Raw genomic sequence first — 25,831 nt, forward strand, 5'->3', positions numbered from 1 at the left:
CGGGAGAGCGATAGTGATTAGAAACTCAAAATGCTGTGGAGTGCGAAGAATTGTCACTGAATGTTTTGGTGACGTCACTACTATGCCATAAACTATGCAAATATGCCTTCTTGTGGTTGTTTGCATTACTATTGGCTGATTTAATGCTCAGTTAGCTTGACTTTTATCTCATGCGGCTAGGCTTAAATGATTTTACACCCCAAAATCTCAATGATCTAGACTCGACCTGTAGCGAGTGTGCTGGTATTAAGTTCGTTAACGCTCATAATAATAATATTAATGAAAATAATAATGGTAAATAAGGATTGTTTGTTTTCAAGTTGTTGGCGTTGTCAAAGTCAGCTGGCATCGCGGCGAGCGCCTGCTGCCACCTCCTTCTGCTCGTCCTGCTTGGCTTTTAATAGTCCAGAACAACATTCAACAAAAGATGAAATGTTCTTGTATGGAAAATGCCAAAGTTAACCATCCATCCATTTTCGGAGTCTTGTCCTGCCACAAAGCACACACACTTCCACTGTGTTGCCCTATCAAAAGTTATAATAATCTAAAAAGTGAATAAAATGTTAAATGAATCCAATCCAATCCAATGTTATACATGTCATAATTTGAAATTGTAATATTATTTTACATTTTGTAATATAAAACGGGTGATAAGAAAATTCAAACCATTTTGTAAAATCAGTCATAACTAAGTGCCGGTACTCTCCTTATTCGACTGTTGCCAGGTAAATTAGGCGGTGGCTAACAGCAGATCATTGAGTTAATAAGTAAATAAATAAATAAATAAATATTCGATTATAAACCTTTAATAAATGAATACGTTTTTCAGAAGGGCATTGAAATGTCCGAGTGCCTGTGAATGCACCTAACTGTCACGTGCGCATCGCGAGACTTCGATGTTTACACTCTCGTTAGCGGCTAGCTTGTGCCGCATCGTAAAATGACGACGTGATTAATTCGCGGCTTCTTATCCTTAGCCTTCTAAATCAGCGAACGGACACGATTGTGTTGACCTTGAGAATAACTATGTAATGGCACTAAAATGACGAGAAAGGTAAGTCAAGGTAGGCGTCACGCCGCCACCCGCGCCAGCTTCAAAATAAAAGTTTCCTAAGGCTATCGTATTGTTGCTAAAAACATTTATTTTGAAGTTAGCGTTTGCCTTAGTGGTGTGTTATGTTGTTTGTATTTGACAGCGAACACGTCAAATTAATTTAACGCAGGCAGATTTTTTTTTATTTGAGGTACTTGAGTTATTAAAGTAGTCGTATGAGTGCCAAGAAGTGCAATAGATAAATAAAAAAAGAGAGGTTACTGTACGTGGGCTCCTGTGAACGCTAGAGACTAAAATTGAGAAGTGCTGCAAAAGCACTGACCAGATTTTTCAAAAGCCTTATTGGACCTATTTAATGCGACCGTGATATTACGTAACAGCTATGTCACCGGTGTAGGTGACTAAAATATTCGTAACGTTTAAAAATACACCGAAAGGCGCGTGTGCGCGTGCGCAAGATCTGGTTTCTCGTACTTTTTTTTTTTTGTGCATGAGTAGCTGCGTGTGAGTGGTGTGCTCGCTGCGTGAACTCGCAGCGCCTGCGTGACGGTCACGGTGACGGTTTGTGGCGCTTCTGCTGGTGGGGGCCGCGCGGCCGCCGCACACTTGAGCAGGCGGGGAGGGGAGCGACGCTTTCCGGCCGCCAGCCCCCGGAGCGCAGCGAGCACGCGTCGCAAGAGGCAGGAGGGGGGGTGGCGGACGCTGCCGCGAGCCGAGGACAACACCGGAGGAGAGAGCCACTCGGGACCCACAGCCTGCCCCACCACCACCACCACCGCCACCGCCGCCACCACCACCAGACAGACGGTAAGCAACCCCCGACACACGCCGAGTTCTTTGCCCGCCCCGGGCTGGGTCGTCTCGGGCTCGCTGGGGGAAAGTTGAGGGCGCTCCGAAGCTCCCGGTACTCGGCGCGCGTCCTAACCGAGCTCAGAGCGCGTCCGCCCGGCTGGCGATCTGCTCGAACTGCGCCACTCCTTTTGCTCACTTTAGCTCTTTTTTTTTCTTTTCCGATTTTTAGCACTCGCAGCTACGTTAAAAGTACGCCCAGTCAAGTTGGCGTTGTGCAACTCGTTGTTTGCGCTCATTTCACCCCTTTTTAGTGCATGTTTCTTTTTTTTTTTTTTTTTTTAATCTGAGTTTCACCATCGCGGAAGTGTGTTGACACGCAAGGCGAGCAGCTGATTCCACCCCGGCTTGACGAGTCTTCTTCCGGGCTCTCGTGCGTGTTTTTATTCTGCTCTGCTAATGCACTACTACTTACTAGACTTTTTTTTTTTTTTTGCAAAGGACACGGTGGCTTTGTGATTGCGAGACTACCCGTGATGTCATTCATCCCAGCTCGGGCCATTATATAACGGGACTGTGGGGAAGCCTGCGATAGCGAGGCTATTTTTACCCTGTTTATAACCCCCCCCCCCCCTTATGCTGCACTACTCCCAGTCCCAAGTGGTGGCCTATCACTCACGTTGTCATCTTTCTTTCTCTCTCTCTCTTTTTTTTTTTTTTTACGACTACGAGGAGGATTGCGTGTGTGCAACTTTCGTGCAGCGAGCTGAGACGGTGAAGAAATGGCCTTGTCACACTTTGTTAGCACGTCACGTCGAAGCGTTGCAAGCGTGCAAAAGGGAACAGCAGTTACTTAATCGCACCGTTTTTTCAGAACATCGCGTTGTCATGACACTTGTTCCTAATATTCCGAGTCCCCTTCAGCGACAAATAATCAAACCCGTAATGAATCAAACAGTTGAATGTGACACAGAATTGTCTCGATAGCCATAGAACAGGAAATGGAAGGTTTTTTTTTTTTTTCAATTTTAAATGTTCTCCTCCTTGTGTGTTGTGTTGACGTGTTTTGTCAAACAAAATCAGTTTGACGTGAATCGGTTTTGTGCCTTTGGCGCGATTTTTGTCAGCTGGCCTTGGAGCGTCGCGCGACGTTCCACTTGCTTGCTGCTCGATATCAAACGTCTCATAAGTCTAAATTGATAAAGCAATAAAATAATGAATATTTTAAAATTAGTCAATGAGAAATCTTTCTTTTTTTGGGTGGGCGCAATTTTGTTGTCACAATTCAAATCCTAATCGGAATTGATGAAGACGTTTTTCAAGGTTTCTGTTTGCTTTTGTAACGTGTGGAATTTGGTTGGGAGCGCTGCGCCGAGCGAGCAGCGAGCTGCTCCCTCGTTCAACTCGGGCCCCCGCCGAGCTTCAAACAGCCGATCAAAAATGAATCGAGGCTTGCGGATGGCACGCAATGCGGCTGGCTGGTGTCAGCATTTCACTTTGAAAAAGTCTGCACACCCCCCTTTCACGGGTCTGACCAAAGAGCCGCGCTGCAATCAAAGGGCCGGTGATTAGGACACATTGGCCTCTAATTGTCCGTCATTTGCGTTTTGAACGTGGAGCCGCGTGTGGAGACTACCGTGCTTCTCTGCCGTTTTGTCCTCGCTCTTTGGATACCCGTCTATGCAGGTATCATTTAAAACGTGACATTTCGCAATTCGGGCTGTCACAAAACACGGGTTGATTAGGATAAAAAAAAGTCAAGAATATTGAGGGCCATGTACTCGAAATGACTTGGTTGCTACCCGACCATGCAGCTAGTGTTTATAATTTAATGTTGGAATTCTGGATTGCCCAAGTCTCTGAGTACGGGGGTGGAATCAGGGGCGAAGGGCTTTATTGAAGTGACCAGGTTGCAACCCGTCTATGCAGCTCATGTGTGAAGTACTTCTGATGGGAATTATCAATTTATTACAACAGCAAAAATCACTTGGACGATCTTAAGAGTGACCAGGTTGCCGCTCGGTTCCCACATTCTCATGCTACCCGACTGAACTGCATGAGTTGGCGCAAATGTGCCAGTTGTAGTGCGCGTCAGTTCAAATTGTGACTTCAGACACTAGACAGCTGCGTGGGCAGCAACAATGGACTCGCGCCGACGGGGGGGGTCAAGCGGGGAAGAGAGGGAGGGAGCTGATACGCATTTGAGAGAGTGGAATTCAATAACAGGAAAAAAGCCAGTGGGAAAAAAAACAATCGTTGCAATACCGAAACCCACCCTACGCTTCTGTTGTGCTTGGCACACACCGGCAATTCATGTCGAGCGTTTGGCCCCTGCGGGACGCCTAAATGGAGCGCGTGGACAGCGGCGAGGGGAGGGTGACAATGACGTCATTTCATTGACTGTCACATGTCCCTGGAAATGCGGCCCGTATTGGTTTGACCGCATTATAACCCGTCTATGCAGCCAACATATCAAGCCATAATCTCGCAATTTATTGCTGTCACAAATCATCCATTGATTCGAAACAAAAGAATGTTGAGAGCCGTGTTGGAGCAACCAGTTTGCAACCCGACTAAGCAGCGACTAGTGTAGTTTGTAACCTGCAGTGCTTCAACTTGGTCTGTCATGACAGCCACAGCGGAGTGACCAATTTGCTCCCCAACTATGCAGCTCATGTTGTTGTTGTTTTGCTGAAGTGTTGTAGTGCGGCGTCGTGACCTAGATTGCGCACACACGCGCATGAAGAGACGTCGCGCATCGTTAGCTGAGGAGAGGCCACTTAATTGAAGCTTGAAAACACGCCGGCTCGGCTGGCATCCTTGGAATTTCTTTGTTTATGACTCAGGCATTTTTTTTTTTTTTTTGGGCAAGAGACTTTTCTTACCTCTGCCAAGGAGCTTCTGGAATTTGCGTACGTCACCGCCTGGGGTGTGTGTTTATTGAGTCAAGACTTGAATCTTTGGATTGATCCAGGTTGAAACAAGCTGCTGTTTTGGTTAGCAACACGCACCGGGGAACGGTCACGTGGAACTTTGTACTACGACTTTGTCGACTGACGTGCATGGAAACAACGCACGCACGCACACACGCACGCGGCTCAGGGAAAATACCTGCGGTGGGGAGAAGAAAAGTTGACCTAACGGGAAATGATTACCACCGGGATCCTCTTTAACGGCTTTTATGGGAAAGTTTGAAAAGCAATCGGAGGTTAAAGCCCCTCTTAGTCACTTTTACTGCGCAGACTTGACGGGGGGGGGGGGCGAATCGACGAAATCCAGTTACGGTCCAATATAAACTTGATGGCTCTGTGCATAAAAGTGCTCAAGGTTCATCGTTAATTTGTCCGTGCGGCTTTATGTCAAGTTTTTTTTTTCATAATGGCGCTTTTAAAAGTAAATGACGGCAGCCTTAATCTTGATGATGGTTATGCATCACTGAGCACGAAAAAAAAAAATCACGTCAAATTGAATAACAAAAAAGAGAAAATGTAAATACGATTGCAGATTAAGCTAGCAAAATGAAATGATGCATATTTAAAAAAAAAAATAAATAAATAAAATAAAATATATTAAAAAATATTATTATTTATATATATATATATATACTAAAATATAATTTTTTAATATATATATATATATATATAAAAATATATATATTTTTTGCATCTCTTCTTGAAGACTTAAAAAAATGTCAATCAAATAGAACATCAATGAAATAAACAAATAAATCTATACAATACAATCAAATAACTCTTGTGGTCTCTTGTGGAACCACCAGAACATATTTCGGATTGAAAAGCTAAAAAAAAAAAAAAAAAATAAAATAATAACGCCAATCCCCCTTCCGGCAAAGTGCTTTTCAGGTTTTCAGGCGTGCGCCCCGTCGGCTTGCTTTAACGCTACATGAATGGCCATTAGCCATCTACGCGACTCGCCGAGATGAAGCGCTGAGTGAGTCCATTTGTGAGCCGACAGCACACGCCACCAAAACGCTGCTGAAAGGATAGCGCGGGGGGGGCACTAATAGCGAGCCCTTTCCGGAGACGCTCATGCACGCACTTGAAGGATGCGCATGTGGTCAACGATGTCATCATTATGGCTGCAGACCGCAAAGACTTACTCAAGCGACATTCCGCCACTCAAGTTCAACATCGCTTTGGACCTCTTTTCACCACCATTCGCTAAGATGACATAATAGCAGCGAGCTCGTTGAATTGAAAAAGTTAGCTGGCTAAATACAGATAAAAGCCGACGACATAGTTAGCTAGCTAGCAAAGAGCTAGGTCACGAAATAGAGATAAATAGATAAATAAAATAGCTATAGCGAACGTATAGTAATCTAATCTGCGCATCCATCAAACGTCTCATTTGTGATTTGGCGAGGATCTTGGCTTTCGTCGCCGCCTGGACCATGTGACCTCGGTTCCGCTTGCGGAAGTGGAAGCGTTTGCGGATTTGCGCAGACACGACCTCGCTAATCTTCTCCAGATGTTTCTGCGGAGAAGTAGCGACCCCAAAATGCTTACGGAGAAAGTGAGCGCCTCCACTCGAGCCCCCCCCTTGAGCACCAATCAAGAAGAAACTCGCATCCACTCCACTGCGCAAACCTCTGATGATGTAATCTCAGCAAAACTTGCACAAGGCTGCTAAGAAGCTGCTGGATGTGCAGGTTTTTAGTTGAACTTTTTTTCTTTTTTTTTTTTAGGCAGTGGGAACACACTCATCAGTTGCTCCCTTTCTTCACCGTGATTAATTGTGGGCCAAATAAATCAAAGGAAATCATCTTTTGCGCTATTTTGGATCACCAAAAGTCAGCTTCCAAACATCCACCTTAGTTTAAATAAATAAACAAATTAATAAAAATGAAATAAATAAATAAAAAATAAATAAATAATAAATAAATAAACAAAATAAAATAATTAAAATAAAATCAATAAAATAAAATAAATAAATAATAAATAAATGAAATCAAATAATTAAAATAAAATCAATAAAATAAAATAAATAAAATCCATCCCACGAATCCAGTTCAACTGAGCAGCATGACATGTGCTCTATCGATTCGTCATGCCTGAAAAGTCACATTTGAGGTGAGAACATTTTTGCAATTTCCGTTTTCCGTTCCCAATGGTTCTTCAAAGAAGGACTACTTGAGATTTTTGTCCTGTTGCAACCAAATTGGAATCACATATGCGAGACAGATGAGCAACATCCATTTTTTATTTTTTTTTTTATGTCAATGTGTGTGGGTGGAGGAGCATGGCAGCAAAACTGATGACTCATCACAAAACACGGAACTCCAAGAATGTTTCTCCTTGTCCCGTTTGCAGAGTGCGTCAAAACTTAAAAGTCAACTTCAACTCTTGCGGCGTTACCGTCTGCGCTTGCTATTGTCGTTTCCGCGTAATCCTCTGCAAAAGTTGTTTTCAAAACGCCTCGTCCAAGTAGTAAGTTGGCGTCGGTTAAGCATCATCAGAAAAACAAGCGCGCCGTTCTGCAAGGGTGACCTCAGGCTGCCGAAACAAGCCAACGTTTGTTTCTCGCGTCAGATGCAGAGAGAAGGGGGGGAAGGAAAAAAAAGAAAAAGGTGACTCGTGAAGACAATGTTGACTTTCTCTTATCAAGACTGGAGATGTCACATGTGCAACCCAAAACTTTCTTGCCCTGTGGGACTCCGGAAGGCAGTTGAAAGGTAACGCAGCAGGGAGGGAAAAAATTAATACGTGTTGCCCCAAGTCACTTGTAAATTTTGCTTTATTTTAAAATTATCACATTAAAATCCCCCACAAATAAATCAATAGATATATTTAAAAAAAAAAAAAAAAAACAGTTCCTCAATTGAAAATTTGTGACATGAGTCGATCAGAATACGCGTGGATTTTATTTCAGGACACAGGTTGAAGGTGAAGGTCGGCTGATGGCAAAATACGCTTGACGCTCATGCGATCTTGCCAGGGGTGTGTGTGTGTGTGTGTGCGCGCACAGGAACTGCAGCAATTTCACACGGCTCCAAGTGTGTGTGTGTGCCCCACTTTCACTCTTTTAATCATGCAGACACTCGAGCGTGTGTGTGTGTGTGTGTGTGCGTGCATTGGCTGACCTGAGACCGCCCCGGCAACGCGTTTGAAGATTTTGCTTCGATTCATGTTCGTCATCTTTGTGTGCTGATGAGAGTTGATGTCTTGCGCTATGGCAACAACCCAACGAGAGCATCAGAGAGCGTCTGACTCGCGCTTGACATCCCTTGAAGGAGTTTGCCACAAATTGTTTTTTCTGAAACCATTTTAGGGAAATGTCGAACAAAGTTGATTTTTTTTAAACAGAAATTTAAATAATTACATTTTTAAAAATATATATTTTTAAAATTAAATAGCATTGTACTATTTTCCCCCATAACAAATATTTTTTGTATGCATCTTAAAATAAAAAAAAGATTTTTTTTCTCTTAAAAATATATGAATAAATATTTATATGAATTTGAAAATTACAAGAAAATATTGTGAACATTTATTTTTTCCACCAATTAAATTGCAATTTCTTAAAATGTTTTTAATGTCTTGAATGAGGCATTTCCACAGATTATTCACAATAATTTTCCACGAATACAATGTGAAAAAGGATTTAATAAGATTTTTTTTTTTTTTTTGACACTGAACGATGAAGAATGTATTTATTTTTTTTTAATTGCGTGTAGGATGAGCAAACCACCACAGTCGGCATTCAAACAAAACCAAAGCAAACTATTTGGAAATTCAGCCCCTAAAGCCACTTTTACGCAACACGACATTTAATTGGAATATCTATCCTGAGTAGACCCACAAAAAAAAAATCTCACAAAGCCGAAGAAAGAATTTTATTATTTTTTTTAAATTCATATTTTTTTAGGGCGGTCGGGTATTTTTAATTTTTTTATTTCCAGCAGTCACTTTTGATGTGGACAGATTTTGTCCGACTGCCACCAAATTTGAGTTCCGTGTGCTGGACCGGTGGCAGGCGAAGCATTTGAGTTGTCGTCGTTGCGTTTTGTCGGAGCAACACGCCGGCGCTTGGAAGTGTTTTGTTGTTTTTTTTTTTCCGTTTCGTTTCATTGGGGCCGTATCAATCTGACTTTGTGTCGTATTTCTTTCCTCAGGGAATGTTGCCAGGTCCTGAAGGCGGACGCATTCGGACCGGCGCCGCAGCAACCCTGACGAACGCTTGCCCTCCGCCAAGAAACCGAGGCGGCGCAGTTTTGGTTCTCCGCTGCTAATCAACGACGACTACAAGCTCCGCCTCCTCCCCCCACGTCGATCGGCGTCCTCCACTCAGGTGACGCCTCCTCCGAGCCATTTTGTCGTCGGCTGATGACCGCGGACGTGTTTTTTTCCCTTTGGTTCCTTTGAGATGATTCGCGAATGATTCCGAACGCATTCTCGCCTCCGCCAAACGCTCGTCTCGGCTCCTCTTGACCTTTTGTCCCCCTCATCTCCCGCGAGCATCTCTCTTCATCTTCTCATTTCCCGCTTTCGTCTTGCCAATTCATCCTCTTATGCATTCACACCATTTGAACTTGCTCATTAAAACGCTCTCACACTTCTTTGGGCAAAAAAAGTTTGAAAAAAAAAAAAGAAGTCCTTCCCTGGGCGTGTTTGCAAATCCTGCTTTGATTTTCATATTCCCCAACCGGGCTGCGAGAATCCGCCAGAACAGAGAGGATTTGCTTTATTATTTGAAGTGTAAATCGCTCACACCCGCGCCCACTCTTTCTCTCTCGGGCGGCGATGACAATAATCTCAAATTAGCAATTAATCCCGGCGGCGTCGCGCGAGCGCCAAACCTCCTTGATATGCTCGCGGCTGTCAGCGGCGGCGCAAATGGACTCGCTCGCGATGTCGAAAGCCGAGCTCGTCTCATCGGAGACCGCCTTGTTTGGGTGACCCCACCCCCCCCTCGACCCAAAATAGTGTCAGAAGTGGGTCAGGAGAGCACGTCAGCTTTTGTGTCGCGTTCCATCGTCAGCGGCCGCGCTGGCCTGTTTGTGTGTTGATGCGCTCAAAGCCAAATTCCAGACGTCGAGTCGACTCAATCGTCGCTTGCGCACACGTAAAAGCGTTCAGCTGCTGTGCTTCATTTTTTTTTTTTTTTACTTTGGCAGCCAGGATCGTGTGACCGGGGTCATGTTTCCTGCAAAATGTAAAGTCTTAAAAAGTCTCCGCTGGAAAATGTCCCATTGGGTCGCCGTCGGAATTTTCCACGCCGCTACAACGAGGCGCTCTAAAGCCGGCATGTAATCAAACTCAACAAACAAGTGATTGCACAAAAAGGTGGCGTGCGTCGGCGGCATCCAGATGTTGGGCCGCGCTCACGGAAACGCTGTTGGCCAACGTAAAGGTGGCCTCGGCAACCGCGTCTATTTATAGCGAACGCTTTCAAGAGGTGAGAGTGATTTGCGGCCTGCTTGACATTCGCCGTCACCTGTTCGCTCGCAGGGGCGGCGTTGCTGTCCAATCCCCTCTTTTTTTCCCCCCAATTTCCACTTTTGTTCCGAGTGTTGCTATTTAAAAAAAAAAAAAAATTATTGGCTGTTTTTGTTTTTTTTTTCAACGCCAGCCACAGAAATTTGCGGTGGAGAGGTTCGCCTTGCAAATTAGCGGCACGCTAAGAACACCGTCGTGTCATGAGCTGCGCTGTACATGCAATGCCAACTCTCAGGTGGCCGTGGAATTATTCATCACGTTTTTCATTTGCATTTGCAGGTGTGCGCGCGTTTATGAAAAAAGGGGGCGGAGTCGCGGCACTTAAAATAGCTTCTCCTCACCATGGCAACAACAGCTGACTGCTTGATCCAGCGGAATCTCTCGCCACCGTATTTGCAGTGTGTGTGTTTCTCCCGCGTAAGACCGGCGGGTTTGTTTGTTTGTTTGCGTCGCCATGGAAACGTGCGGCGCTCAAAACCGGCCGGGATGCGTCTCCGGCTTGGGTTGACGGTGAACGCGTCGACGCGACGCCTCGCAGGAAGAACCACCTGCTTGATTCGGTGTCACTTCCCGTCAGCTTTTTATTCTGCGCTTGGAAACTGTCGCGCCTAAAGAACGTGTCACGTAGTAACGTGAAATTTGGTCGACATGAGGAGACTCACAAAAAAGTTTCATCAAGCCAGTCCGCCCTCTTGATTTAAAACAACCATTTTAGGTCCATTTTTGCCCTTTACCAGGAGTTTCTCCGCCCACTCCCAAGAAATGATTGGAAATTCATCCCCCCCAAAAAAGTCACGAGGCCATACCCGAACCCCCCCACCCCCCAAAAAAAGTCCAAGTCTCGAAGCAAGCCGCAGTTTGCTCTCGTCTTCTCTTTCTACTCGCTGCATACGTGAACTCTGCAACCCTGCCGACTGTACGCGGCGCTGTTCCTATTTATAGCTGGCGGGTAGACACGCACACACGCACACACGCACACGCACGTCGACATACAGCGTGTGTAGCGAATTACGGCGGGGGTTTCATCTCGCCAGATGGTGGGAGCCGCCCACTCGCTGCCAGTTGTTACACAATATGTATTGTATAACAGGCAGAAAGCAACAACCCCCCCCCCTCGCGCTGTGTGTGTGCGCATCAATGTGAACAACACACACACACACACAAACGGTGAACTCGTTGGTCCTGTTTTGTGTACGCAGGATCCACAAGCGCAGCATTTATCCGCCTTGAAGGCAGAAGGCGGCAAAGGTGGGATCTCGCCACAACCGTTGCTTTCAACACACAAGTCAGCCGACGCGTTTGGCTGTCTCAAACGGTCGCAGGCAGCCCGCCGGCGTGTGTTGCCATCGGCGACAAGCGCGCGCTTCAAGTTGGACTGGCGAGAAAAATACGGCTTGTCAAGCCGGTTCTGCTTTATTTTGTGTGTGTGTGCGTGTCCGCTACAAAAGGTTGCGGGTTGACAGTTTCAAATTTTTCTCAATCCTCCACAAATATCGATAATGAATCGGAAATAATTTCCGCTCTATTGAATAATATTTGAGAAATTCTTCAATTCCTAAACAATAATAACAATTCCTACGTTTACAGAACAGAAGATTTTTTTTTTAAAAATTGCAAAAATGTCTTTATGTAGTCAGAAAAAAATGGGAATTTAATTCATCCAAAACATTACCCCCGAAAGTCATGAAAATCCCCCAAAATAAAATAAAATTCAATCTTAAACCGGCGCCGCGGCTATTTGAATGATTTCGGGCTGCGTTTGGATGACATCATCGTTTAGCACGCTTGTCTTTGACCTTGTCACAATGTGTGAGATTCTCTCACTCTCACATTCTGCTCGTGGCAGGAAGCCGAAGGCCAGCGCCCTGCTCTCGTAATGATGTCATACACCCCCCCCCCCCCCCCCCCCCCCCACACACACATCAACGCGTTAGCAGAGTCCTTCACAGCAGCAGCACTCAACAGCACACATCAGTGGGCGAGGTTACTCTCGGTCGTTGCCAACGTGCACACACACGCACACAGCCGTGGTTGGTGTTGGGGTGCTGCTTGTTTGGTTAGCAACACGCATGTTTTTTTTTGTTTGTTTTTCTTTCAATTTGAAAAAAAATAATAATTTGACATTTTCTAAAATAATTATAATGATACATTCTTGACAGAAACAATTTTCCAGAAGAAAAAAATACTTATTTGCTTTGCAACAAATAAATTAATAAAAAATAATGCTTTTTGTATATCGGATTTTTAACTCACCTAAAATATAACTTCCTAAAAAAGTTTTACAAGGATAAATGCAAATGACATCGATTTTCTCAAAATAAATTGAAAAACGATTTAAAAATGCATTGATTAAAAAAAATGTTTAAAATGTTATTTAAAATTTCTTCCAGAAAGGAGAACAAAAATACTTTTTTTCAAAAAGCAAAAATTTTTTCCAAAGGGAAAAAAAAAAAGTGCCTTTTCTCCCCCTGGCCTGTGGAATGACAGTTATGGCGAAGCGGAGCAAAAGTTGGCCTGCGGTGAACAAAGGCATTTCCTGTATGTTACACGCGCACACACACGCACACACTTGTGCTTGCGCCAAACAAACAGCTGTCAGACACGACGTCAGCCTGCAAAGCATTCTTGCTGAGCTCACGATGGAGTCCATTGACGCTCCTCTCAAGTATTGTCCCCGTTTTCACACATGCTACAAACAACCGGTTCATTCAAGAACCTTTTCTCCTTTAGCCTCTTACTTTGAGGTTGTCCAATTCCCAGGTTTCATGAACGCAGCATAAGTCCAACCAACTTCATGCGCACCTTGTGTTGGGCTGGCGCGTTTAGTGACGTTTTGTTTTCCCGTCTTCCGGCTTCCTAATTAGAGGTCTGTAATTTCCCAGTTTTCATGAAGGTGGCACGGGCACCTGCAATCTCATGTAGGGAATGTTTTGGAGGTGTGTTCACTGACCTTTGGTGTCCTCCAGCCTGTGCGGACTCCACATTTCCTAGCACAGTTTTGGAGTAGAATCCTACCTCGCTCCCTCCTTTTTTTTTTTTTAAATCACCCCCCCCCCCCTCCTCTCTTGCTCTCATCCTCCCCCTGCTGCGTCTCGCCGGCTGACTCAGTGTTGTCCTCCCAGTGAGTTCCTCTCACCATCTGTTTTGCTCTCTCGCTCACTTTCTTCTTCTCCGCTTTGTCTTTCGCTCTCGTTGGCTCCATCTGTCCGGCCGCCGACGCCGCCACCCGTGGCGCACTCTCCGTTTTTGAACGCCACGGCAAAAAAAGAAAAATATTAGAAATATTGGTTTGGAATTAAAAATGTTGGATTGTATCTCTATATAGAGACTCACAATAGTACGGTGATTATCGAATACGTAGCCGTCATGCCTACGATAAAAATGAGTCATTCTTTTTTTTTTTTCTCCTTGCTCCTGGTCGCAGTGCATTGTGGGAAAGTGTTCGGAAGCGCTCGTGACCGGGCCGCCGGGGCGTGTTGGAGGAGCTTGCCTTGAATGAGGTGAGCGCTAACATTGAGTTGTCTTTTTGTCTGTTCCATAACTTGCCGGGCCACATGTCACCAGTTTGTCATTTGAAAAAAAAAAAAAGATCTCGGTTGATATTTTGTAGTGGTATCATCATGGATCAATTTTTAAAACGCCCGATATCAACATGTCCTGTATCGTTCTTGACCTTATTAAGAAAACATGTTCGGACACCATATCACCACACAGCGCTGGTATCAACATGTATCATGATTTCATTTCTTCTGCAGATATCAACAAGTATCGTTATTCTGGTTTCTGTATCGCGTCGATCACCAGAATATGAAGTCTTGAAACAAAAAGTTCATCATTAGTAGAGAGTAAACAAGGCTTCTTGTAAAGGAAACATCATCGTTCCATTTCGACGGGCAGGTTTTTATGTTTGTTTTGGGAACCATTGACGAATGTTTGCATTCCTCATTTTTTTAATTTTAATTTTTTATTGTTATTGTTGTGCTGTGGGAGCGCACGGCATCCATCACGGAAACGACACTCCAAGTCGTCATTACCGTGATGGAGAATCGAGCGCAAGCTTCGAATGAGCTCACTTGAAGGAAAACGATCTTTTTGTGGTCTTTGCCGGCTGCTTTTGTGTCGGGAGACGTGTTGGACGCTCACGAGCAACATCCTCAACGTGCGCGTGTGCGAGTCGCCGCTATTCTTGGCTCCTCCTCTCTTGGCAATGTGTGCGTTCAGTGTGGAAAAAGAAAAAGAAAAAAAGCATCAACCTGCTCGGGTGACTTTGGGTGGACTTGGCGTGGCAGGTGACGATACACGCCGATACCAATGATGTCTGTCGAAAAACAACACGGGTTGATATTGAAAAAATGATACATGTTGATATCAAATCTAGTTGATGACTTCGAAATGATCCATATTGATACATGTTGATATCAAGTCTTCTTGAGTGCATTTTAACCGTCATAAAAAAATTCAACGTGGAATTTATTCTTTCACAGAAATGTTCTTTTGTTGCGCCGTTGTGCCGCCCAGGAAATTGCTCAATTTGCCGCTCCACTCGGCCTATACAACGTGATTGCGTTCATGCACTTGAGAGCGCACAATATGCTGCGTTCACGTTCGCGCGCTATTGTGCGGCACGCCGACACCTGTGGAGCATTCAGCACAACGCCGACATTTGTTTCTTTGTGCAGTTGAAAAAATTAAGAAAAAAAAAAAGACATTACCTTAATAAAAAAAAAAAAATAAATCAGGAAATATAACAAAAACTACACGTGAAAATTACATTAAAATAAAAAAAACTTGATAAAATAAAAATAGCTAAAATAAAATTCCAAAGCATAAATAGAAAAAAATACAAATATTTGATGAAATATTGGCGCGCGCGAGCGACCTCCCGGCAAAATGATGCATTCGCTCGCCACAATTTCAACGCACCTTCCGTCACGTTATTGCGCAATCGACTCAATTGATGCATTGAGCACTTGAGAAACAATCATGACTTGAAAATGCGCACGCCGTCGTCGTTGCAAAAACACGCCAATGTTATTTGTGTTGGACTTTTGCCCGCATGTGGCGGCTGCTTTTGTTCTCGTGCGCGTGCACGTGCACGTGAGCGTGTGGACTCTGTGGGATTATACAGCAGTAGAGGAGCTCAGTGGTGATTTGCCCATCTCTTCTACTCCCTCACAAATCCTCACACGCACTCATTGGCGTGCGTGCGTGTGCATGTGTGTGTGTGTGTAGATTATTTGTGAATGGACTGCGCACAAGTCGACCCCGTCGCCTGGCAGCCTCTGGAGTGTTGTAAAAGAACAGAAGGGGAAAAAAAAAAGCGTCAATGCAAAAGTGCGAGGTGTTCGGCGAGTGTACGCGACGGCCTCCAGTTGAGCGAGTGCAGGCTGATGACGTGATTATGTAACGTTGACACGCTGCGCTGAATAATGGAGCACACAAGTGGCGCGCTGGTGTGGCGACGCCGCTCGGAAGCGCGCTCTCTGTTCCCGAGCTTCCACAACCGTGACCTTTGACCGCCAATTTCGCTAATATGCGGCGACAGTGTACTAAAAACGACGCACTCTTAAAAAAAATTTTAAAAAAGATTTATCAAAATCAACAATAGGCGGAGCTTTCTGGTGTCTTTAATGAGATGAAAAGCTACAAAAGATACATGTTGATACCAATGATACATGTCGATATCATGTTGAGTTAATTGGATCAAAGGCAATGATGCATGTGCAAGTCTGGTCCCCCCCCCCCCTTTTTTTTTTAAACGCCAACCATACATCAATAGTAAAGATACATGTTAATTTCTTGTATCCTTAATTTGATCCAAATAATGATACATAATACCAGTACCAAATGTTGACGCACTGATTTTCTGTTATCTGGCCCCTTAATTGAGAAAAAACTGATACATGCTCAAAGCCGTGATACTCGATGACAGATCAAACGAGTTAACTCATACATTGCGAACGATACATGCTGATACCTGGTGTCACTTGTTTGGTTGGTATCAAAATCCGCGTATGACGAGGACAGTCAGGATCGTGATCGGACAAACCTAAACAGGAAGTGCTTTGTGCGTGCCTCTCCGGTGGGAATTGGCGCAAGTGGGTCACTTGACTTTGGAAGACAAGTGATCCATGCTGACATCTGGTGGCGAACGGGCGGGAGTGCGCATTTGCAAAGAAACGCCGTCTTTGCAAATGTGGCACATTTTGTTTGAGCCAATAGCCGATCGGCTCCGTCGGACTGAAAGCAACAAAGCTCGTCGATGCTAACCATGCACGTGTCCGCGTCCGTGTCTAACATAACATGTGACACGCCTCCCTCCATGTCGTTCTGCTGGAGAGCACATTCGCTGTCCGCTGCACATTTATCCGCCGTCATTGCCGTCCGTTCGAAGCGTTTTCCGGGCCTGCAGCAGGCTGGCATGTGTGTGTCTTTTTGCAAGGGGTGTGTGTGTGTGTGTGTGTGTCACAACCCTTGACATCCAACCTTCTTCATAGTGGGGACATTTTTCTTCACTATTGTACATCTTGCCAAATGTGTGTGCGTGTGTGTGTTTCTCTCTCACATTTTTTTTTATTACAAGGACATTTTTTCTTCTGGACATTTTGTCAAGTGTGTTTTTCACCGCGTGTGTGAGTGTGTGTGTCGGGCACTCATTCAAGCCATTGCGTAATCGGCCTCAGTCCTCAGCATGTGGGACTCCCTCCCCTGTGGGCGTGTGCAAGTTTGTGCGACCACTTTTTTTTTGCGTGCCTGTGTGTATCGTGTGCGTGTGCGTGTGTGTAAGAGGGAGCAAGATGACCTGTATGTCCCGGGTGCTCCTTCCTCGCTGTTAGGATTTAGCAAGCCGACTCAGACAGGTTTGTGTGTCACTGTTTGTACGCGTGCGGGGGTGTGTGCGTGCGTGTGTACGTGTGTGTGCATGCATGCGTGTAGCCTAAGAGGGAGCCACAGAGAATGAGTATTGTGTGTTGTGTAAAAGAGAGAGAGGAATGGAGTGAGAGGGGCCGACCCATGGTGAGTACACACTGGGTGTGTGTGTGTGTGTGTGTGTGTGTGTGCATGTTCTTGTTTTCGTGTGTATGTATGTACTCTATGCATGTGCGTACAAAATTTTAGTGTTCCACTGTTGATTTTGGCTGATACATCAGATGCCTTTGAGTGTGTGTGTGTGTGCGCATGTGTGTGTGTGTGTAATTAGTACGCACGTACTAGGTCTGTCCTACTTTCTCTCTCACAATTGTGCCTCTCAATCGTCTCCTCTCTGTGTTGCTGAAGGCTAAAAAACAACACACACACACACACACAAAAGTGCAAGTCATCCAACTTGTTTTTGCTACCAACTCGTGTCTCTCTTTGGGACAAATTTTCATTAAAACTCTCAAGGCTAGACCTTTCGTTTGTTCTCGTCTCCTTAATGTCATCGAAAGCGGCGATACGCGTCGATACCAAGCATCACACATGTTGATATCTGCTCTCCAGAAGTGGATACCAACGAAACAAGTTGATCTCTTCTCCAGAGTGGCCAAAATTTCAGAGAGTTACAATTACACGAAAGGACGACCCTTTGACCCCAAGATGGCCGCTTTGAACCACACTGGCAGACGTACTGCGTCGTTTCCGGAATGGCTTCCTCGCACCTTTTTTTGCCGCTCTCCTCGTGGTAAACACGTCTAGCGAATTTCTTTTTAGTCTTTGCCGAAAACAAAGAAAGCAAAAAGTCCCCGGGGCCTTTCGTGTTAGTTTTGTGTTTCATGGCAAGCCCCAAAACTTCCCCTAAAGATGGAAACTAACTTTTTGCCAATTTGAAACTGGCCTCAGATTTTAGTTTTTTTTAAATTGATTTTTTATGAAACAATTTCAGTGGGCACAATACAGAGCCTGTGTATTTATATTTTGTAATTTATATCATTGAGAGAATGAAGAGGTGTTTTATATTTTTTTATTTATTTATTTTTTTACATGAGGATGGTCTTAATCTCGTTCTTTCTCTCTCTCTCTCTCACACACACACACACCCTTGAGTGTTTTGACCTTAGAAGGACAATAGCGTAGTCATGCATGAGTGTGCGGTTTTGCTTTGTGGGTGGCTTGCATTACCTCCCCTCTCTGTCTCTCTCATGCACACACACACACACACACTTGACACACTTAGGTAAGATCATTGTATTTGTGAATGCGTGGAGGACAGTCAGCTTGGATTACAGGTTATTTGATAACCACACACACACACACGCACACACACACGCACACACACGCACGTTCAGACACTGCCAAGTCAGCAAGATTCAGGTGACTGCGCATTTCAAGTAAACGTGGGCGTCGCGTTTCACCGAGGCAATACTCTCGCTTTCTCTAATGTAGGTCACGTCTTTGTACTCGAGGACGCCGCAGTCTCCACTTGGCTGCACTTTGCCCTCCGTCTCCTCTCAGATGGCGCAGACGTTGCCACGCAGCTCCGTTTTTGTGGCTTTGCCGGGAAGGGTTGGCAAAACTAATGTTCCTTTTCTCGCGCCGTGTTTGCCTTCCAGGACGGTGAGGCGGGAGGCTCGCAGGACGATGATTCCGCATAAAGCGCGACACGCTCGGCCCCCCGTCGTCCTCGACGGCAGCAGCAGGTGTGATGTCGTGACGCTCTCGAGCTCGCCCTAGAGTCAACCTCGGAAACGCGAGCGAGCGTACCTTGACCCCCCCTTCCCCTCCCCATTTTTTTCCCGTCGCCCTCACGGTTAGACAACAAAGAGAAGGCGTGTGGAAAGTGAGAAGGAAAACGCGAGGAAGGATTAGATAACGAGAATCCAGAAGGTACTTGAGCAGGGGTCAGGATGAAGTCCAATCATGAACGGAGTAACGAATGTCTGCCCCCAAAGAAGCGGGAGATCCCCCCCAGCACGCTTCCGTCAGAAATCCGCTCCCCTATCGCCCCGCCCCCCGCCGCCGAGGCCCCGCCCCCTGAGAACGTCGCCTGGCTCGTGGCCGGCGGGAGCGGGAGCGCCGCGGGCGTCCCTCGTCGCATCGCCCGGTCCGACGGCGCCCCGTATAAATCGTCCTCGTCCGACGTCATGAGGCTCGTCTCGTCCCTTCCCGCCGTCTACACGTCGCCGCTCTCCCAGACGCACGTGGGCGGGACGCTCCACTACGCCCAACTGCCTCCCAATCTTCAGTTCATCACCTCACCTTACAGCGCGCCGTACGCCGGCTACATCGCCCCTCAACTCCCCCTCCCTCCCCCCCCGCCACCGCCGCCCCTCTCCTCGTCCTCGTCTCACAGGTTGTCATCGCTTCCCGAGACGCACGCCGTTCCCTCGCAAGCCTCGAAATACGACCAACAGCTCGCATCCATCCGGTACACCTCCTCCATGCCGCCCCCTCCGCCCTCGTCCCTGCAGCCCCACGCCGATGTCGGCAGCGCCAGAAAAGACGAGGGCGGCGCCGGCTCCAGAGAGCTTCACAACGGGGGACTGGAGCGGAGCCGGCGTTTTGGCGCCGTCAAATTGGGCGACGCCTACGAGGCCTGCCAGCTGCTCCTCCCGTCGGACTACGCTGGCGACCCCTCGAGAACGTCAGTCATGCTCATGCCCAACAGCCACGGGGACCCCCAGCTGGCACCCACCCGGGCCAGTCCCGGCAAGCACCTGGAGAAAGGCGGCATCCTGTTGGGGAAACCCGTCAGCCGCACCCCGGCGTCCTCCAACCACTCTTTTACATTTGCGCCCCCGTTTAGCGTCGACAATCTGAAAGCTGCGATCGGCCCCCTATCACCGCAGACTGTTATACAGACCACTCACAACTCTGCCGCGGAACCGCCCCCCGGCGGCATCTACCCGCCGTCGCCAGTGATTGGTTACATCGCGGGGGCGAGCGGCAGCCAGCATGCGCCAATCAGCTACCACGCCAGCCTCCAGCAACATGTGCTCATTGCAGGAGCCCAGCCGGTTATCATTCCGGTCAGCGGAAGCGCCGTGACCGCCGCCGAGCCCCCCGCGCCCTCCACCCGAGCCTACCGAGGAGAAACTCCAGACAATCCCGCCGGCTCGTACCACAAGGTGGTTCAGGCGCAGCTCCACCTGCCCGTGGTCCCTTCGTTGGCGCCGACGCTCCCATCGAGCGCGGCGGCGGCGCCGTCGTCTCTGCCGGCGTATTTCGTCAAAGGATCCATCATCCAGCTGGCGGATGGCGAGCTGAAGCGTGTGGAGGAGCTCAAGACGGAAGACTTCATCCAGAGCGCCGAAATCAGCAGCGACTTGAAGATCGACTCGTCTACGGTGGAGCGCATCGACGGGAGCCGCGCTTCGCCCAAATTTGCCGTCGTTCAGTTCTCCGTGGGCGAGCGCCGGTCTCAGGTAAGGCTCTCGGAGTATCGAAAAAAATAACCTGGAATCAATCTTTGAGCGGTGATCTTTTGCTTCACTTACAGGTGAGCGTGGAGGTCTTGGTGGAGTATCCCTTCTTCGTCTTCGGCCAGGGATGGTCGTCATGCTGCCCGGATCGGACCACCCAACTTCTGGAGCTGCCTTGCACCAAGCTGTCCGTGGGCGACGTTTGTATTTCGCTCACCCTCAAGAACCTGAAGCACCTGAGGAACGGATCCCTGACCAAGACTCAGCAGCCAGAGCCGGTCCCGCCTCCCCTCGCGGTCGCCCTCGCCCCCGGCCACGGGTACCTCCTGGGAGGCCCCAAGACGCTCTCCGGCGCACCCCAGAGCTGCGGCGGAGCATCATCCAGGCACGGGGAGCAGGCGAATGGCGTCGTCGCCGCGCAAAACGGCGAGCCGGGCTTCGGAGGACGGCCGTCTTTTTTGGAAGAGGACCCCAGACAGCCGAGCGGCAGCGGCAGGAAGCGCCGATGGTCGGCCCCCGAGGGTCGGAAAGTGGAAAAACCGGAGGAGCCGCCCTTGATCTTGGCCAAACCCACGTTTATCCCTCACGAGGTGAAAGTCTCCATCGAGGGAAGATCGAATATTGGCAAGTGAAGAAATTGAAAGAAAACCTTGAATGCCCACTTTTGTTTCTTTCCGGTTCTTTTTTTTTTTTTTACTGTACAGTCGAGACGGTGTCGCTCTACATGTTATCACTTTATTATTCGTCATGTCGTCCGACACAAACGATCTTTGCAGTTTTTGGACGCCGTTCACACGATCCGCTAATCGTGCGCTAGCCGGTGTGGCGCACGTTAGCTCGTAGCACGTTAGCGTGACTTGGCTAGCTTGTTTTTGGAAAGCGAAAGAGAGGGAACAACACTTTTTGTTTTCGCTTCGTGTTTCGTCTCACCAGTTTTCAATGATTGTTAAACAAATCTGAATCAGGGGTTTGAAAAAAAAAAAGTAGTTGTGTTGCTTTTATAAAATAGATGGAAAACTTTGTACAAGTGCAAACATGCTGAGGTTGGCGTTTGGTGATAGAATTTGACTTTATATTTTTGTAAGATTCAAAGAGAGGCCGTCTGGGAAGTTTTTGGAGGGGAGGGGGGGGCGAGTAACAAGTAGCAGCAGCAGCACTTTGGCGAGCGGAGCAGGGGCCCGGGTTGTTTTTTTTTGGGGGGTCCCATCGATGTGCCTCAGAGGAAACGGAAAGGCAAGTGACGAGGAATGAATGAATCTTTCTGACAAAGCTTGCGGTGAGGCGGCTTTGTTTTTCATGTATTTGTGTGCAAAATGTCGCGTGCACGCAAAACAGTCCAGGCCATCCCCGTAGTTTGACGTACGTACTGTATTTGTGGTGCGGGCGTATGGAGACGCTGATGTTTTTGGTGCCCCAAATCCCCTCCCGGCGGGCTGCTTTTTGAGTTTTTTGAGTACAGTTGCACAGTGCTATGTGGTGTCTTTGTGTATGACTTTATGTATACTGTGTATAGACAAATAATACACTCACGTCATGAATAGAATTATGAACAGAGAGAGAGATAGGTGTGGAGTGTGAGAGAGGGGGTGTATGTGTGAGAGAGGATGTGAGTGACAAGGTCCAGTCTTTCCACTTTGGAATCTTTAAAGAGAATCTTGCAGTTTGCACATTCGGAGGAAAGAAGGGGTTGGATGTTTTTTTTTTTTTGGGGGGGGGGGCCGACCCTGTTTTTTTTTTTCCCAATAAGACAGAAACACTGGAGCAGCCCCAAATTTCTTCAATTTCTAAATTGCAGTTACAAGCCATCTTTTTTTCGGGCTCGTTCACAACAAGCCGCTTGTCACCTGGGCTGACTCTGGGCGCAGAACATTCGAGTAATTTCGGATCTAGTGAGTGAGCGACTCAGGGAGCGGCCCGGAAGAGACGTAAGCGTTGCGTACGTCGTTGGTCAAAGCGATGCCTGGCGACACCTGCTGACGTCCACACGTGATCTTTTTTTCCACGCCCTTTTTGCTCCCCCCGAGGGGCGAAACGTGGGTGGGCCAAATGTGGGTGCCACTTTTTATCTCAGGGTCAACCAGGCTTAGGGTGCAACCTGTAAGTTGGCGAGGGGTTAACCGAGAAGCGACTTTGGGGGTACGGATAGGTTGTGCTCGCTGGCTTGTTGAATGAATAAGCCGGCAATGGTGACAAAACAAAAAAAAAAAACAGGGTTCCACTTTATTTTCAACTGAATCCTCACGATCACCGAGTGGGTGTCATTTTTTTTTTCTTCCTCCCCACCGGAACATGTGACCCAACCAATCAGCTTCTTGAAGCCTCGAAAACCTTTCCTCTTCTTCAGGTTCAAAACCCGCACGATGTATCGAACGGAGCCAAAGCCAAGTAGTTCTTGCGTTGCTATGGTTACCTAAGAAAGCAATATCATGCACTTTGCTCGTGTGCGTGCGTGTGTTACGTACACGCGCACGCGCACACACACAGAATCATTCCACTGGTGTAGTTGGCAATAAACTTTTCATTAGTGATCCTCCAGCAACCAAAATCCTCACAAAAAAAACCCCCCCACCTGAACGCATCGTCGTTTTCAGGGATCTGTCCTCGTTCGTGTGCAGTAAGTCAACGCAACCCCCAAAAAGTCCGAGAGCGGGCAAGTCGCCCTCTTCGCATTGCACAACCTGTGCCAAACCTCAAGGTCAACCTGCGAGAGACTCAGAGGGTGACTTTGAAATTATTTGGGGCGACTTGGAGCGGTCAATCGGGTGTTGTGACCTCGGGGCAACTTTTGACTGTGACTTTGAGAGCAACCTGTAAGTTGGTGCGCAAAACTAAACTGAATTCGGGGCGACCTAAATGGCCGCCGGCGGGAAAACAAGGGGCCAAACTGTAGGACTGACTCAACGCGACTGTTGAGCAACCAACAAACACAACCTGGGAACTATTTGGCCAACTTATTGAGTACGTGGGCCTCCCAGAGTGTGACATATGGGCAATCAGGCAACCTAGACGCCACCTTGTGGCCAACCTAGGAATCACATGCGGGACCAAGGGTGCACTCTGTGGTCGAACAAAAAGGCACCACAGGAACTCTCGAGGGTCGTGACGTAGTCGACAACCAGACGGCCATTTTGAATGCCGACTGCTCTTTTGGGAGACCACCTGGACATCCCTCGCTACGCCACCGCTTTCCCGCCTAATTTCATTTATTTGAATTCCTGAAGGCAGTCGACTGTTTTTGAGTGAGCGAGAGAGAGAATGGCTTTTTCACCCAAGCCCTCCCCGTATAAATGATCCGTCATGTGCAATATGAGACAAATTAATGTCGCCCTTTCCCTGCCGCGTGTGTGCCAAGTTGACGTAGCATCATGCTAACCGCTAGCTTGTTTGTGTGACGCTTCCCACCTCCCCCTCCTGTGTGAATGGACAAACCTTATCGCCAGAGTGGGGACCACATTTTTATATGATATAATATATAACAATGAAGTTCTAAAAACAGGCGAGAGACTTGACAACTTTACAGCGCTTTGGAAATCGGAGCTAGGGCAGCGGCCGCCATCTTTGACACCCAACTTCTCTTCAATGAATGACAACAAAAAAAAAAAATCACTGACTGCTGATTGGAGGAAAACAGAGAAAGAAAGTAAAAAAAAATGTCAACTTACAACTCAAAGAATTTTTTTTGGTTGTTTTTGCACAATGTCTCGCGAAGTAACGGCCATCTTGGACTGCTAGCTTCGCTCATAAATGGATAAAAAGTTGGTGACTTTTGAATGATAGGTGGCGAAGTCTTGGGGGAGAAAAAAAAAGGAAGACATTTGAAAAAAAAAAAAAAAAAATCTACCCCAAAATAATTTTGCACATTGTCTAGCGACACAAATGACAAAAATGGGCGACTGTTGTTTTGGCGATGGTGATAGAGGGGGAAAAAAAGTCAGAAATGGAGATTAGAAAAGATTGAAGTTTCTTTTTTATTTTATTTTCTCCGCATTGTCTAGTGTAGCATTCGCTAACTTACCAATGAGAACTTTTTTTTTGGTGATACGAGTTCCGACGGCGCTCCAATTGGCCGAGGTGCCATGCGGGCGGTCGTCGTCATCGTCCTAACATTTGTTTTGTGCTTCTTTTTTTGTGTGTGTGTATTTGTCGCCTCACTCGCTATAGGAAGTGAACAAAATGTCAACATATTTTTTTTTTTTTTTTTTACGACAAGCGTCCTCAACAGAGGATCACTTTTGTTTTTGTTTGTTTATTTTCTTGCACAACTTGATGATTAAAAAAAAAAAAGGAAAAGGTTGAGCTTTTTTTTATGTTGACTTAAAAGAAAAACTACACAAAAGGAAAAAAACAGCTTGTAGGCACTTTTTTTTTGTGTTTTAAAATTTAATCAGGATTTGTATTTTATTTTTTTTATTTTAATTGTTTGTCCACAGCGCTGGATAACCAACTCAGGCAGAAAGGACATTTAAAAAAAAAAAAAATATATATATATATACACGTATAGACCCACTTTAAATGTTTGAATCAATTTCCAAGGTGTGTAAATTTCCGAGAACTAATTTAATAAGATTAACAATGATGTTGATGACGATGATGATGATGTCCGGGATTGCCTCTCGCTTCACCGTCTTTGCACGCCGAGGAACTGGACTTGACGGTGGCTCGTAAAGGACAAATGAGGCCTCCCTGAGGGGAGGGAGGGAGGGAGGGGGCGCACTGGTTCCCACTTTGTACCCTACTGTACCCGCCATCATCTCGTTCCCCGCCTCGTCCTCTTCTTCTTCTCGTTCTTGTCGGCCAGCCACGCGGAACGCTGGCGGCCGGACGTATTTGACGTATGTGTACAAATGCACCTCTTTGGAAAAAAAAAAAAAAAAAAAAAAATGAAATCTTGACATATCGGAAATAAATGGGCACTTTGTGGTTTTTTTTGGGGTGTGTTTTGGCCCCCCCTGTGTGTCACATGCACCACACGCATGCGTCGTCATCGCTCGGGTGAAAAATGGATTGAAATGCAAGATGTAACAGCTTTGAGATTTATCCCTTGAAATTCAGATGAACTAAATTGTAGCTCTTTTTTTTTTTTTTTTTTTAGGTTTTTAAAAATTTTCAGAGTATGTTTTTATTTCAAAGGGGAAAACAATGAAGATATTTTGAGGAAATACATTACCATTTTTTTTCTGTAATTTGTTTTT

The 25,831-nt window shown here is 46.5% G+C and overlaps 1 protein-coding gene across 5 annotated transcripts; it reads left to right on the forward strand.

Annotated features, from left to right (window-relative positions):
• Positions 1-891: 891 nt before the first annotated feature.
• Positions 892-25,562, forward strand: LOC148321797 (ataxin-1-like). 5 transcript variants are annotated; one of them, XM_088319407.1, is made up of 6 exons: positions 892-1,054; positions 1,669-1,861; positions 8,976-9,151; positions 13,724-13,799; positions 18,831-20,642; positions 20,717-25,562. In XM_088319407.1, exons 5-6 carry the CDS (start codon positions 19,125-19,127, stop codon positions 21,269-21,271), a joined length of 2,073 nt encoding a protein of 690 aa, XP_088175533.1. In that variant the 5' UTR covers positions 892-1,054; positions 1,669-1,861; positions 8,976-9,151; positions 13,724-13,799; positions 18,831-19,124; the 3' UTR covers positions 21,272-25,562. The 5 variants fall into 5 exon arrangements, with proteins under 5 accessions (XP_088175533.1, XP_088175530.1, XP_088175532.1 ...); XM_088319406.1 differs by having other exon boundaries at positions 903-1,054; positions 1,553-1,861; XM_088319404.1 differs by having other exon boundaries at positions 895-1,861.
• The last annotated feature ends 269 nt before the right edge of the window (positions 25,563-25,831 follow it).

The sequence above is a fragment of the Idiotropiscis lumnitzeri genome, chromosome 16, assembly GCF_059441095.1.
Source record: "Idiotropiscis lumnitzeri isolate Australia: NSW breed Sydney's pygmy pipehorse chromosome 16, RoL_Ilum_1.0, whole genome shotgun sequence".
Taxonomy (NCBI): Eukaryota; Metazoa; Chordata; class Actinopteri; order Syngnathiformes; family Syngnathidae; genus Idiotropiscis; species Idiotropiscis lumnitzeri.

Bases quoted from the DNA above. Each gene is read 5' to 3' on its own strand.
- LOC148321797 (XM_088319407.1), top strand. From the start codon at position 19,125: ATGAAGTCCAATCATGAACGGAGTAACGAATGTCTGCCCCCAAAGAAG. The intron at 20,643-20,716 runs GTAAGGCTCTCG...CTTCACTTACAG, and splicing joins TGGGCGAGCGCCGGTCTCAG to GTGAGCGTGGAGGTCTTGGT.